Source organism: Numenius arquata, chromosome 1 (assembly GCF_964106895.1).
Source record: "Numenius arquata chromosome 1, bNumArq3.hap1.1, whole genome shotgun sequence".
NCBI lineage: Eukaryota > Metazoa > Chordata > Aves > Charadriiformes > Scolopacidae > Numenius > Numenius arquata.
In genome coordinates, this window is record NC_133576.1 from 118,575,518 (window position 1) to 118,591,492 (window position 15,975).

The following is a 15,975-nucleotide window of genomic DNA, read 5'->3' on the forward strand; positions in this document are numbered from 1 at the left end:
CTATGAAGAAAGTTGCAAAACTAAATCAATGCTGCAGGAAAAAAAAAATCTTCTTATCAAAACAGTTACATTCTGGGGTTCATATTCTCTAATAAAAATAATTTAGTCTGGGTTCCTCACTGGAAGAAGTTTAATTGTTTCAGACATAGATATGAGTCTTGACTACATTGAAAATCTTTTTCAAGTCAGTCTTTTGTTCTTTTTCCTGTCTTTTCTTTGCTCCACAGCATTTCATCAAAGTTCTGCAACCATCAGCACCAGTCTGGAATATACGTATTTTATGCTGAAAATGAAGATGCAGTCATGACAAAAAAATTCACTCTCTACGTGAGAAGTAAGTGAGAAAACAATCGCTGTGAAGATTTGTCAAAGTTTGGCTTTTTGCCACTGATATAAATGGAGCTAATTTGTTGCTTTTCCCTTGGTATTCCCCATTTAATTCACATAGATTTATTGTTAAAAATGGAGGAGCACAGGGCAAAAATGTGATTCTTTTCACATGGTGCTGCACTACTGAAATCCAGGCACTGGGTCGGAGAAAATTGCCGGCTGCTTGTGGATCATGTTTCTTGTGTTGGTCAGGGATGGAGAACAGAGGAAGGAGGAGGAAGTTATTAATTTTTTTTCTCTTCCCTTTAGTCTGCCATAAACAGAGAGGACAGAATAGGAGAAATCAGTCATATAATGAGAAAATTAGTACTTCTTAAGAAAAACAGAAAGCCCAGGAGCCCTGTAGGATACATTGGCCATATTCTAACTCTACAGAGCCAGAATAGATGTGACTGCTGTAGAGACCACATGAGATACACAGTGAGAGGAAACACTTATCCTCATTAGGTATTAGCTTTCTGTGGTGTGTTTATGCCATTTTTTTTTCCTAGTGGCATTTGTGAGTTTATGCAGTTGGTCTGGAGAGTGTCACATAAGTGTGTTGCATGTTAGGGCTGCACTGCCTCCTACGCCCCTGCCCACAGTTCTCACACACATGCACAGTCTTGCCTGGTGCTCTTGGTTATCCCAGTTGTGCCATGTGACTGTAGCGTCTCACTCTTGCTCTCGTGATCATTTTTTATTAGATATGGTTTTTATACAGGGGTCCTCTGTGCACATTTTGTACAAGCCGGACACCCAGAACTGTTGTGTCAGGGAAGTCCTAGGGCCGTCTGCTTGCTCCGAGTCAGAAAAGCAGAAGTCAAGACTTCTAATTTCGGCTCTGCCACTGTTTTGGTCTGGCTGTGCCCATACAGAGAAGTGGCTGCTCCCCTTGCCTTGCCCACACTGCCATCCCACAGAACCAAGGCACGGGGCTGGAGGAAGGAGGAGGACCGAGGGCTGCAGCCAGCTCTCACAGTGGCATGCGGGAGGGCTATTTTGAAAACACAGAAGCGGATCGTGGTCTCAGCAGATGTAGCTTTGCCACATAAACGTAAAGGTTTTGGCCACTGAGGTGGTGACAGAAATTGTCTTGTGTTATCTTGTTGCAGGAAAGCCTGAAGTAACGATGCAGTTGTTGTTCAAGCAGATCTTGTGTGTCGCTGACAGTTACCCTGCCTCATCCTGGGTTTGGAGGAACTGTCCCGAACTGAATTCATCCAAGTAAATCATCTTCCCTCTTTTTGATTCATTGCAAAGAGCCTATCTGAGCTACCCTTTGTTAAATGCAGGCAGTCCTGTAAGAAACTAAGTGTACAATGCACTCTCGACCATTTGTACAAGGGGACATGGTGGCCCACTCCAGGGGAAACAGATCACCAAAAACAGGAAAAGTTTTAGATTTTTTTTTTTTGGCATCAAATGAAGTCTATAAAGATCTGTATCTCAGGCTCTTTACACCGAAATAAACCCCACTGGATTTACATCAACAATTTGATAGTTACAAAGTCCAATCTAAGTTTTTCTCTTGGCCTGTCAAACTTAGAGGTCATTCAGGGAATGCATTGGTTAATAGGGGCTTGATTAATTGGTTAAGCTTTGGTTAATACAGCTGTTACGGTGACCTGTAACCAAAGCCAGTAAAGTCACTGACAGTGTTTCCAGTAAAGTTAGTGAGAGTGTTTCCATTTCCTTTATTTATTTAGGGCAATGAGTCAGGTCCTAAAATTTCAAGAGATGCTGAAACAGCTTTGAGCTGTTTCATGAACTCTGCAGTTTTTATTTTAGATGTGCCAAAAAAGCTAATAATCCCACAGTGCAGAAGAGTACTAGGTCAAATTATCTTTTGGAAGATTGTGGATAAAGCTGCAAGTACTTTAACTGTGTATAAAAAAATATCTAGACCATTTTCTCATCCATAACTCTGAAAAGGCTTCCTAGCATCAATCTGTTTGTGCAGAAATGGAAGAGGAAAGAAAACATCCAGCTAGTGAGTTTAAAATATTCCTTAAAACGGCTTTCTGGAAAGAAAATGCTGTGACATTGCTTTTCTTGGGAACCTCCACCTGTAGGAGCAACGTGTAGAGCTGAATAAATTTTATTTATTTACTTACCTCCTCCTTTATTTATATGGACGGTAAATTAGGCAGTAAGTTGATGAATGACAGAAAAGCTAAAGGTCAAAATTAGCTCTGTGTGGGCTTCCTTTCCCTTGAGTATAACATTCCCTCTTTCTACATGTCAGGTCTTAAATAACTAATTAATACAGGGTGGATGCTCTTCATCTTGAGTGACAGAAACTCCGTGTTTGAAATCACATACCTTCAGGGAAAGGAGTTAGAACTTTTACTGTTGGTTCATTTGATATTTATTGTTTTAGTAGCGGCTCATTTGGAGCTGCTCAGTGGTTTGAGTGTTTGAGGTAAAGGTGAAACCAGTGAGAACAAATGTGGTAGTGGGAGTTGCGTCAGCTGGAGGTCCCGGAGCTCAGGGGGTGCAGATGCCGTGCCAGGACAGTGGTGGCAAGTGAGAGTGAGCTCACTGTAGAAGGTAAGGAGCCCGGTTCACCCCCCTCTGGCCCTGCCATGTCCATCACCAAAAAATGAGACTGGCAACTGCTCTGAAGCCTCACTCTAACACTGACAAATAAAAAACAAGCCCGTCTATCTCCCCCTCCCTCCCTTCCTTCCAACACAGACATAAGTCATGTTTTGAAATGTCCCACCTTCTCCCTTGGAAAATGCCCACTGTGAACCAAAAATCAAAACTGGTTTGCGTTCTTTTTCAGCTGTACAGAAGAAATCACTGAGGGGATTCACAACTTCTTGCCAGAGAGGAGATTCCTGGGGTCATGGATTTCAAGCAGTATTTTAGACGTAAAGGAGACAGCAACAACCTTCTCCGTTGAGTGCTGTGCAAACAATTCTGTTGGTTCAGCCTGCGAAAAGAGTTTCATTAACCTGTCAGGTACCGTAAGCCAGCGCTTTAGCACCAGTTTTCTCAATTAAACCTGGTGTAGTAGAACTTACAGTGTTTTTTTATCTGGCTGAATGGTTGACTGTGCAATGGCATTGCAGGTAAAACACAAGCACTGTGTGTATACAGTGTGGGAGACGGTCGGTGAATGGAAGATGCCTGTTTCTCTTCTCTGGTCCAAAAGCTTCCCTCATTAAAATGAGCAGAAATTTCACATGAATAGGAAGTGCAGGATGGAGCTGTGGCAATGTTGGGGGTCTGCTTTTTTATTTCATCTTAGTAATCCCTACCTGAAACCTGGAGGCACCATCTTTGGGATGAGCTGAAGCCACTTTGGTAGCTGCCCAGGTGTCAGGTGTTGGCTCTTGTTCCTCTCCTGGAGGTCACTGCTGGGCTCAAGGAAGCTCTCCTTACCTTATGGAGGTCCTTGCATGCCTGAGCAAGAGCATGACTCAGTCAGCAGACCCACTCAAGGGACAGCAGGAGCGAGTACTAGGGGAGAGACCCTCTTAATCTGCTGTTGGCAGGTGGCCCCGGCTAAACCCTGGTTTGGGAACTGCTGTGCAGTCTCTCTTCTTGTTGAGGGCATGAGAGCTTCATTCCTTGTTGAACAAGAAAGTCAATATGATTATTTGCCCATCCACTTTATACTTGTAACACCATATGCATTCCATAGGGCAAAATATCTCAGTTAGAGGGAACATGCTATGGCACCTGGGGAGTGTTTTGAAGCACCCAGATATTTGCAGTACAGAGGATTCCTCTGTCGTGGATAAACAGGCTGTTTGCTGCTTCTGACTACAGCTGGCAGGAGCTGTGACCACTGATAAGAGTTTGAGCATTTATGTTGAAATTGCAATAGAAAGTAAGCATAACACTTATGCTCTTAGAAACTACCAGAATATGAGGGTAGGTTTCATTTAACACCCCCCTACCCACCGGTGCCTTATAGCATGGTCCTGACTCGTTCAGAGAGTTCCTGGCTGAACAGCAGAGCAATGCTCCAAGCAGGTTGTGTACAGTCCATCCACTGATAACTGGTGATTCAATACCTGATGTACATTGCTTGGGGGGAAGGCACAGGGAGAGAAGGGAAACTTGATGAGAAGAGGAATTGTTTATTCCTATGAGAAGAGGAATTGTTTATTCCTGTTTATGTTCACAATGGCCAATCCATGGATCACACCAACAACTCTGTGCATTTAGATTTATTAACTGATGCAGCTTTTTTTTTTTTTTAATGAAAACTGATGTCAGAATTACCCAGCACTTAAATCCTCCTGCCCAGCTCCTTGCTTTGCTCCAGGCTCCATCTCATTCCCTGTGGAGAGGAGGCTCAGGCGTGAGAAGACTGCAAACTGGCAGAACTGACCAAGCCACCGTGGGTTCTTCTTGCACCTTTAGCTGTACACATGAGCTCCAATTCAGTACGTAGTAATATGTATCTCTTAAAGTTGCAGGAGCCGTTTCTTCCCCCCCGGACAATGCCGCATTCTATGTCTCTGTTGGATTTTTCCTCCTATTGATCGCTTTTTTGTTTGTATTCATTTTTCATAAATACAAAAAGGTAAAAGCAAACATAAATACCTGCCCCTTCTTCTTTTGTTCCTACCAGACTGTTTCTTCTTCTCTGGGACTTATTCTACTTTTTTTTTCCCTTCCAAAGCAATTTAGATATGAAAGCCAGTTGCAAATGATTCAGATGATAGGCCCATCGGATAACGAGTACATCTACATTGACTTCAGAGAATTTGAATATGATCTCAAATGGGAATTTCCCAGGGAAAACCTGGAATTTGGTGAGCAGTCCACAAGGTAACCCACAATGCTGGAGTAGTAGCCTGTGGTGTAGCAGCTGCAAATAATATTGGCATATTGTGTCTTGTAGGACAGGTCCTCGGTTCTGGGGCTTTTGGGAAAGTGGTGAATGCAACAGCTTATGGAATTAGCAATGCAGGAGATTCAGTCCAGGTCGCAGTCAAAATGCTAAAAGGTATGATAAACTCTGGGTGCCTTTCACAAGCGGTGATGCATTCTAGCAGATCCAAAGCAGAAGGGGTGTTGGAAATCCCTTTATACACAGACTTGTAGCAGTTATGCCTCACAAATGCGTAGTTTCAAAATCCTTTCAAAATGCTTTCCAAATCCTATTTCAGTTTGGAAACATATTGCTGAAGTGCCTTCTTCCTGCAGCACATGTCTTTTTGTCCTACACACCACAGAGCTCCGTTGTCGGGGAAGGATGGAGCTGCTCTGCTCTAAAGAGGATGAATGCAAATTCATAGTGCAGATTAGCCTGCTGGTCACACTGGTGACTTGGTGGACTTTGGAGTAAAGTCCATTTTTCTTGCAGTGTTGTCTAGCTGTTGCACTCCCTTCGCCTCCTGTGTCTGAACTAGCTTGTTTGCAAAACTTCCAGCACATCTTCCTGTAGTCTTCTTAGTGACACAAAGCAATTTCTTTCCATCCCCCCTTACGGATCAGACTTCTTAAACCTCTAAACCTCCTTGCTGTTTTGTTCTGGCCTCTCTCCAAACTGTATTGACCCCTTATAAAAGCAATGTCCAGAAATGAGCCTCTCTGGCAGCAAGCTCCCTGGGTCCCAAGCACCACAACGCCTTTCATAGAATCATAGAATCATAGAATCATCTAGGTTGGAAGACATCCTTGGGATCATCGAGTCCAACCATCTACCCTACTCTACAAAGTTCTCCCCTATACCATATCCCCCAACACCACATCTAAACATCTCTTAAACACATCCAGGGGTGGTGAGTCAACCACCTCCCTGGGCAGCCTATTCCAATGCCCGACCACTCTTTCTGTGAAAAATTCTTTCCTAATGTTCAGTCTAAACCTACACTGTTGGAGCTTGAAGCCATTCCTTCTCGTTCTGTCATTAATTACCTGTGAGAAGAGACCAGCACCAACCTCTCTAGTGTCCTTTCAAGTAGTTGTAGAGAGTGATGAGGTCTCCCCTCAGCCTCCTCTTCCTCATACTAAACAGTCCCAGCTCCTTAACCTCTCTTCATATGATTTGTTTTCCAGGCCCTTCACCAGCTTCGTTGCCCTCCTCTGCACTCGCTCCAGCACCTCGATATCTCTCTTGTATTGAGGTGCCCAAAACTGGACACAATACTCGAGGTGTGGCCTCACCAGTGCTGAGTACAGGGGCACAATCACCTCCCTACTTCTGCTGGTCACGCTATTTCTAATACAAGCCAGGATGCCGTTGGCTTTCTTGGCCACCTGGGCACACTGCCGGCTCATATTCAGCCGCTTGTCAGTTAGAACCCCCAGGTCTCTTTCTTCCAGGCAGCTTTCCAGCCACATTTCCCCAAGCCTGTAGCGCTGCTTGGGGTTATTGTGGCCCAAGTGCAGAACCTGGCACTTGCCCTTGTTGAAACTCATACCATTGATGTTGGCCCAATGATCCAATCTATCTAAGTCTCTCTTTGATATATAACAGGATGAGCTTCACATCAGCAGCAACACCAAAACCCTGCTCACCTGTGTGCCCACACAGTCCTATCCTGCCAGCTCTGCAGTCCAGCTCTTCATCCCCCACCTGCACGTGTGCATCAGCTTTATGCTTCCTCCGTCCACTCCTTTGCAGCTGTCTTCATGAAAGTTTATCTTGTTCATATTTGTTCACATCCCCAGTTCACTGAGATCATGAGGAACAAATGCTTGCTGAAAAACAAGCCTAAAGCTATTACTGAAATGCAGGGTGGGCTTCTTAGCTATTGGATCACAACTCTTTGTATGCCACATGGCTTTTGAAACGTTTTTTTTTTTTTCTTATCATTTCTCTCCAACAGGGTTGACTACCATTTTTTCTGTGCTTGTGAACACCTTAATATGCTGCTATCATTCCTTGCCAGCTTAAGAATGACAAATATTAACATTTTATGACTGCTTTTCCAAGCATTCAAATGATACACACTCACAAACACATTTATTTTCCACCTTTGGCTAAATCTTTTTATACTGTACAAAAATTTTTAGGATGTTCCCAAATGTACTGTCAGTCCGATTAATTTGAAATGAAGACTTACATGTGACAAAGCATCACAACCATTTACATTTTTAATTCTTTGCTGGAGATTTCCAAGTCTGTGTTACTTTTACAGAAAAACCTGATGCTTCAGAAAAAGATGCTCTAATGTCTGAGCTGAAAATGATGACTCACATTGGAAGCCATGAAAATATTGTGAACTTACTGGGAGCTTGTACAGTGTCAGGTAACTTGTGGAAAGGTACCAATTAAAATGTTCAGACTAGGACTGCTGAATGAGGACCCCCTGAACAGAAAAGAAGTATCAAAAATTGATTACTGAAAGCAGTATTTAAACCATCCCAACCATAATTAATCACCTGTTCATCAGGCTGCTCTTCCCCGCTTTACCCCCAAATCCCATCTTTGCCCAACGAATTTTGGTGTTCTGCGCCAGCCTAAAATAAGATGAAATGAAATCAAACTTAAGGTCATGCATGTATACAGAAATGGGTCCTTTCTAATCAAACTTGCACCAAGTGACACAATAGCCCTTCAATAGAAGAGCTTTTCCTGTTACAGTGGTGATGTCACTGATACTAGCCAGTTTACTACACGAAAAGAAAAAGCTTAATGGGTGTAAGGTACTTTGTATCCACGTGATTCTGTTCACATAAGAAATTTTATTTTATTTTATGTTAAATCATATGGCTCACCAAATAGTGAGGTTGTAGAAAGAAAGGGAAAAATGGCTAAAGGCTAGACAGGAAAGAAAAGAAACTGAAAAAAGAGCAGGGGTGGGGGACACACACAAAGAAAGAAGAGGAGATAAGTGAATAATGAAAAGAGAGAACTTTTTAAAGGACTGGATGTAAAAATAAACTGAAGATGGAAAGAACTAAGCAAAGGTGGGCTAAGATGAAAATGGCAAGGTATTATCACTAATTAATTATTGTGTGACTTGTGATATCATTGAGGCAACATATGTGGATATTCCTGTCCCAAGAACTCCCTCTCTGACCCACTCAGCAGTGAACAAACAGGAGGGGATGGAGAGAGGCTAAAGAACAGATCACCTTGGGGAAAGGCCAGGGCTCACCCAGTGTTTGCCCTTATCATGAACTGTAACACCTGCCACTGAAAAACTTGACAGATTTTCTGCCACAGATATTTATTAAGTCAGAAAGACCAAAGATAACAATTAACTCTTGTTTCTCCAGTTTGCATCAACAGCAATACTGTCATAAGAGGCATAAGAGGAAAGTGGAGAAATAGATTGTTGGTGGTGGCTTTAGCTGATTTGAAACTATACAGGCTGCCACTGCCTTCTGGAAAACCCAGTAGGTGTGATGGTGTAGGCAGGAGACCCACAGGGGAGACCTGCTGAGTCTGGCAGGGTAGGGCAGGGACACTTCCAGCCTTATCCAAGTCCCTTGTTCAGAAGCAATTACATGGCTCTCAAGACTCCACATCCATCCTCTGAGAGACTTTACAGGCTTTTCACACTGTGTCCTACCTTGATTGACAGGGGGCTTCTGGCAGAAATGCCCACAAATTTGTATTTGGTCTTTCTGAGCCAGAAGTGGTGATGCCACTGTAAGACTTTGCAGGGGTGATGTGTGACCACTCTGAGCTCTCCCTGGGCCATTTGCTCTGCTCCTGCTGGCTTGTCATGGCTTTCCTCCAAGCCTGCCTGGTCAGGAATTGGAGGTATTTTCCCTTTCTTGAGAAAATGGCCTGACCAGTGCTCCACTCAGACACGTCCCCTTGCAAGGTCTTTCCCTCCTACGGGTCCTCTCAGCAAAGTGCACTTGGGTTCAGCTGTCCTTCATGGAAAAAAAAAAAGGATATTTCTAGAGTATCAAGGTAGTGCAGATAAATGAAGGGGCATAGGTCAAAGGTTATCAATTCACACTATCAAAATTATTAGCGGGGATCATCTTTTGCTCAAACCACATACGGTTTAGGCAATATGTTGCATCTTTATAGCCTGTGCCATCCTCCCCAGTGTCATGGGTATGGGGAAGGATGTTTGTGCCTTCATAGGAATTTGCAATCCACCTTGGGAGATGTACCACAGGGAAAAATCAGCTACACAGACTTTCCAAAGGGACATTACAGCCAGTAATTACGGTCAGTAAACATTACCCGCCTGTCAGTACAGGTTATGTACCTGCAAAGGAATGTTTAATACAGATTAGTCCTGGGAGATGAGGCATCGTTAGGGCTTTAATGGGGAGAGTGCTATAGATAGGAGGAGGCATTTACATTTCCAACTATTTCAGGACCAATTTACTTGATATTTGAATACTGTTGCTATGGTGACCTTCTGAACTACTTAAGGAGGAAGAGAGAAAAGTTTCACTGGACACTGACGGATATTTTTAAACAGCACAACTTCAGCTTTTACCACAATATCCATTTTGACCAAAATTCCAGGTAAAGCATTCAGCAACAGTTTAATACTTTATAAAACTACTGTCTCTTTTTAAGCTGCATTCTCAGCTGTGCTGTAAACTGGTGAAATTATTGAATTCTTGATAATGTGCCTTCACATACTTTAATAAGCAATGCCTTGGGAGGAACTGAGATTTGATTCTGCTTATAATGTTCTTCGCACTGGACTGCAGAAGACAAGCAATTTCTTCTTTCTCTTTCTAGCTTTAAGAAGACCCATGTCAGTGCCCAGATTTTTAATAGCAATAATTGATCATGTTTTTTCACTACAGAACTGTTTATGTGTAGAATATTGTGTGATCCACTGTAAGTAACCTTTGAAAATATGTCACCCACTCCAGGAAGGGAACTCACCTGAAGTATGGTGTGAATACAACTCTATGCAGAGAGGATGAATATGAAATTGCACAAAGACAGAACATGAATGTGGCATCTGGATCAAATGGGATTGTGCTGTATTCAGAGGAAGGTAAGAACTTAATTGCTGTTATCTCTAGTAATTCTGTTGTTATTGTATTTATTTATATTATTGATCTAACTAGACTAGACACAGTAACACAGGAAACCCCTTTCTGTCTCTCTGGCAGAAATTTTGTTGGAGAAGGATTCAACAACATGTAAAACCTCAGGCTTACATTTCTGGTCATGCTATACATAGTATTTGAGTATAATCAGTATACTCTTCATTTTGTGTCTGACCAAAGGAAGCAAAAGATGGATGCTCTTTGTGATGTTCTTGGTAGGAGCACATGAAAATCCTTATAGCAGTCTGTAGAATTGATCAGAGAGTGAGAAAGGCCACAGAAAACTCATACTTGTGGTTATTTTTTACAGATAAAATTAAGTATGCAAGCAGACAGATGGATGAAGAAGAGGATTTTAACGTGCTTACTTTTGATGACCTTCTTTGCTTCTCTTATCAAGTTGCCAAAGGAATGGAGTTTCTTGAGTCCAAATCGGTATGGTGAAGGGTAGCAAATCGTTTAGATAGAAAAGACGGTAAAAATAGGTCAGTTTATGAAAGGCAGACTGAAGAACAGAGCCACACAGTGGCAGGCTTGAACTATACCTCCTTCCCCGGCTTTACAGCAAAGACCGGGTTGCAGTTCTAGGCATGACCCTGAGTAAGGGGTGGCTGCACACTTCTGCTTGCTCTGGCCCTATCCTTTGCCATGAGCACCCAGGATGCTCATTCTCCAAATGATTTAAGTGGAAGGAGGCACCAATTCAGAGACTTCTGTGTGAGACAAGGGAATTAACTCCTTCTGGTACCAAATGCTGCAGAGTGTTAACCCATCCTTTCCTTCTAAGTGCATTCACAGAGACCTTGCTGCCCGGAATATACTAGTGACCCATGGAAAAGTGGTGAAAATATGTGACTTTGGCCTTGCCAGAGATGTAGTGAATGACTCCAACTACATAGTCAGGGGCAATGTAAGTTCCTGAATGCTCTCTATTTTTCATACCATTGTAAAAATTATGAGAAACCAAGACAGTGAAGCTTTGCATTTTTAAATTCCTTGTTAGCTTTATAGACATCTGTACAGTGCAGAAATCTCACTTTTTCTTGCCCTTATAAATAACCAAATCAAGCTAGTGATAGCACTGTAAATGAGATGATACCCATGTCCTTTCTACAGCACACTGAAATCCACTGACGGAAGTGCTGGGAATTGTGTGCTGTTATGGACAATAATAGTACAGGGCAATAGCATATGTGTGGGGTACACCAGATCCTCCAGCTATCTGAAGAAGTACAGGGTGGACATCTCCATCTGAACTACTCACTCTGGAAGCCAGAGGAGAGAATAAAGGTCTTCCAAGGCTGAGCTCATCTCCTCCTTAAATAGCCATCTAAAAGAGATGAGATTAATTGGCTCCTTAGAAGTGCCTATTTCTCTCTATAAGGGAAATTTAAAGGGCTACTAAATTTAAAGGGCTACTAAAAGAGGCATAGCTTTTCACACAGCAAACATGAATTGATCCTACTCAAGCAGTGAGGACTACAGTGAGTCATCTAGAAAGCCTGTGTCACAGCATGACTTGGTCTCCTTTCCCCCTGTCTGTACAGGCTCGTTTACCGGTTAAATGGATGGCTCCTGAAAGTTTATTTGAGAGGACATACACAATGAAGAGTGATGTCTGGTCTTATGGAATATTACTATGGGAAATATTCTCTTTGGGTATGTTCTGTAACACAACAAAAGAGCACTGCTTGGTTTTGGCAGCTTCTGAATTAATATGTATTCTCCAATATATTTTCCACAGGTGTAAATCCCTACCCTGGTATTCAGGTTGATACAAACTTCTACAAATTAATACAAAGTGGATTTAAAATGGATCGACCATATTATGCTACAAAAGATGTGTAAGTGTCTTTCATGAGTGGTGCACAGCATGGGAATTTAAATTTACTAGGACACTGTTTGTATGAACTATTATTTATTGTACACTGTACCTTGCTCAAAAAAATCTCAAAAGGTGAGATCTTCCTCTAACTCTGAAAAGGGCTGCTTGATTGTGTAGGTTTTGTCCTAAAGCAGAAAGGGTCAACACTAACGGTTATGTGTGTTTGAAAAGACTAATTTATTATCTGTATTTAATTGTGCCTTTCTTTCTCAGGAACTCCTTGTTCTCAGACCACAGGCTTCTTTTCCTTTTTCCTTTTTCTTTTTTCCTTTTTCTTTTTTTCTTTTTTCTTTTTTCTTTTTTCTTTTTTCTTTTTTTTCTTTTTTCTTTTTTTCTTTTTTCTTTTTTCGTTTTTCTTTTCACAAAAGCTATGTTATACCATACTCATTTTGGATATCAGCTAAATCTTTGGTGATTTTTTCTAAACTTCTTTTTTTTTCTTTAAATTGAGCTTTAGTGCGTTTGATTCAGTTCCAGGAGGCTAGGGATCCTCTTAGAGAAAAACCCTGGCAAGGAAGGGTTGGTGGGAGCTATTCACAGAATCACAGAATCACAGAATCACCTAGGTTGGAAGGGACCTTTTAAGATCATCTAGTCCAACCGAACTATTCCTGTGCTCTTAGCACATGATTTTGAGCCTGTGCCTGGGTGGACTCTGCCCAGAGATGGACTCCAGAGAACAACAGAAGAGAAGGTGATGGGGAGCTACGAGACCTTGAGCGTGGAGGAAAGGGAAGGATTTTAGGTTGTCGCTTCTGACAGACATTTTCATAGATGGCCTAGGGACTCAGTGCCTTGGTATGGCACTGTACCATTGTAGAAACTCATCTCATTGTAGAAACTATAATGGCATTAACGGTACAGGTGACATCTCAGGTGAATCTGACAGATTCACCTGAGAAAGATTGCCATGGGGCTTAAAAATACCAGGGAATGTATTGACCTGGTAAGTTCACAAGGGACTTGATCAGCTAGCCACTGCACTGGTCCCTGATGAAACTGTAAAATCTCTAAGGTGGTGTTTACACTTCAGAAAGATTTTTGTGGAATTTGACAAATTCTACAAAAAGACTCGCTGTGGAAAATGCCCTCAAGACTAGAGAGTCCACAAGGAGCAGGTTCAGCCCCAGAGTCAGAGAGGAATTGTCTTCTTACCATTCTTTTAAGGAAACTGGAAAACAAAGTTAGCATGCCAGTATGTGCTAGCCAGGGTGAAATCCTGGCCCCAGTCCTATGAGGAGGATTTTGCTAAGGACTCCAGTAAAGCCTTGCTCTTCATTTCACCCTTTTTCTCATATTTCTGTATCTTTTCCACTGATCCAACATGCTGAATCTGGCCTCTTTACAAAATCATTCTGGTGCCCCATGATTCCAAATTCTGCACTTCCATGCAGTCACTTACAGAGACTCTGACAGATAATATGTTTTCTGTGTCACCTCTTTTGCTCCTGCAGCTATTGTGTGATGCAGTCCTGTTGGGCCCTTGACTCCAGAAAAAGACCCTCTTTTTCTCGGCTGGTTTCCTCTCTTGCGTGTCAGCTGGCTGAGGCAGAAAGAGCAGTAAGTAAACACAGAAAGAAGAAAAAAAATATATTATTTTTTTTTAGCTGAGAAATAGTCTTCTGGTTTCTATTCAAGTGTGCTGTTGTGTCTTGGAGCTATTCCCCAGGGATCTATGTAAGAGTTGAGGGAATTTTTTTCTGCCATCAGGAGGAATCCTGACCTCCCTGATGAGGATTTCTTTCCTCCTACTGACTCCGCTGGAACTCTGAGAGGCTGAAATCTCTCAGCATGTGCTATGGGAACGTGCTTCCCTTGTGTAGGAGCCAGTGCAGTTGGCTTGGTGATGCTGATAACTGCCATGAGAGGGGAGCTGAGCCCAGGCCACCTTCCGGGGATCTCATAGGGGACCACCACGGGTATGTGCTGCCACGTCCTCACAGACTTAGAGCCATATGTCATTCCCAAAGGTCAAAATAATAAACAGGATCTGAGGAAGTCATATTCCATCCTTACCAGACTGTGATCTCTTGCTCAGGGAGGATAGGTGACTCCTTTCAAAACTACCGATTCCTACCTGAGTATCCGCTCTGGGCTAGACATTATTTCCCAATGCAGTGTCCTTGTGAACCTTGGGAATGTGGGGAGCTAAGAACGACTCTTGCCTTTGCAGCCTTGAGCCTCTCTGCAAGCTGTTAGCCTGGCAGAGGCTGCCAAGCGTAGAGGCAAACTGATGAGCAATTTTAAAGTACTGTACCTAGAAAAATATCCTCCTTTGTGGTCCAGTGCCCTTCCTTAACCCAACTCTTTTTGGCTGGATAAGTTCCACCTTGCTGAGGCAGTTGTCCGGATTCTCTTTGGAGTCAATGGGAAGTAATGAGCAGATATGAGTGTGATTCTCCCTCAAGAGGAGGTACCTTACAAGTGCCTGCTTCACAGGGAGAAAAGCAGTTTACCAAGTACAATAAGTACTAACAGAAGATATCTTTTATTTCCTCTTCCCAATTCTAGGTTTACCAGAATATGAAGAAAAATGTTTCTAGACACAATTCCAGCATCAAAACCAAACCACATGTAAGCAGAGATGAAGAATCTCTGCTATCCCCAACGGTGCTCCAGCATGAAGACTCTCAGGTTGAAAAATAATCTGGGTCCTGGATTTGATCTCAGTATTTTCATAAACTCTGTGTAGCATATATGCTTTATATCACCACTAAGAAAAGAAAATTTTGCCAACTGGTGCTATATTCACATTTCTTATGGGCCAGTCCATATTTATGTTACTTTGCGGAGAAGACACAATTCATTTATTTGAATTCAGCAAACACATCAGTCACCGGAGAAAAGCGATGGTCTTTTTGCTGTCTCTCCACAACTGGGTATCTCTTTTCCTGTTTTTGGTTTGGGGTGTGGTTTGTTTTTTTTTTTTTTTGTAAACAGTGTCTAATCAATGCATTGAATTCAGACTGTTCATGCCATATTGCAAGCAAACAATAAAATCCATGTTTTTTTAGTCAATGTTACAAGCACAGACTATGCATCTAAAGCTAACTGGTGTGATTTCCAGAAATGCTACTCACATCTTCATCTCCAGGTGTCAGTGAATGTTGGAAAACCAGCCTTGTTTTTACAAGGAACTATAAATCTGAGTGTGTACGACTGTCTTGTCCTGAACATCTCAATTGCTGTGAAGTTCCTGATAGGTGTCCAGTTCAGGTGAGTTTATTTCATCAAGCTTTAGATACTTGGGTGGTCTCCATCATCCAGGCTACATTCTGCACTCACTGATGAGAGCTAAGCACTTACAGCAACTGATTCCTAAAACAAGCACCTAAAAGAAGCAGGAGTAGTGATACTTGGAGATGACCTTCTGTCTCCCTGGTCTGAAAATCCAGGTGACAGTCTCCAGCTGGAAGACTCACTTCGACTGAGTTATAACTAATCCCAGTCTTTGGGCTTTGTGTACTTTAATATCAAATAAAAATGTCTAATTTTAAAGAAATTATCTTCTGTAGCCATTTAGGAGTGTAATATCATCACTCCCAATTCCCAGAAGTCAGCCTGGATGTATTGCTTGCTGCAATAAAATGAGGGTACGTCTCTTTAGCTTTCTCCCAGACTCCCGGGACAATAATTAGAGGCTTGATGGTTTTCTAATATAGATAGGAAGACTTACTTTCGTGATGATGTTTGGGAATTTGTAAATACAGCTTTTATAAGGATACATTTGTCTACATCCGAGTGAATCAAGATGAGAATATATT

At 42.2% G+C, this 15,975-nt stretch overlaps 1 protein-coding gene across 1 annotated transcript in view; it reads left to right on the plus strand.

Moving 5' to 3' along the window:
• The window catches only part of FLT3 (fms related receptor tyrosine kinase 3), a 43,468-nt gene extending 27,762 nt beyond the window's left edge, over positions 1-15,706 (plus strand). Inside the window, exons 10-24 of the mRNA XM_074150091.1 lie at positions 228-334; positions 1,485-1,596; positions 3,161-3,339; positions 4,803-4,915; positions 5,015-5,147; positions 5,237-5,341; positions 7,482-7,592; positions 9,631-9,784; positions 10,144-10,271; positions 10,637-10,761; positions 11,114-11,236; positions 11,874-11,985; positions 12,071-12,170; positions 13,666-13,771; positions 14,723-15,706. Coding sequence (XP_074006192.1) covers positions 228-334; positions 1,485-1,596; positions 3,161-3,339; positions 4,803-4,915; positions 5,015-5,147; positions 5,237-5,341; positions 7,482-7,592; positions 9,631-9,784; positions 10,144-10,271; positions 10,637-10,761; positions 11,114-11,236; positions 11,874-11,985; positions 12,071-12,170; positions 13,666-13,771; positions 14,723-14,857 — 1,843 coding nt within the window. The 3' untranslated portion in view covers positions 14,858-15,706. The remainder of the gene's footprint in view (positions 1-227; positions 335-1,484; positions 1,597-3,160; positions 3,340-4,802; positions 4,916-5,014; positions 5,148-5,236; positions 5,342-7,481; positions 7,593-9,630; positions 9,785-10,143; positions 10,272-10,636; positions 10,762-11,113; positions 11,237-11,873; positions 11,986-12,070; positions 12,171-13,665; positions 13,772-14,722) is intronic.
• Positions 15,707-15,975: the final 269 nt, after the last annotated feature.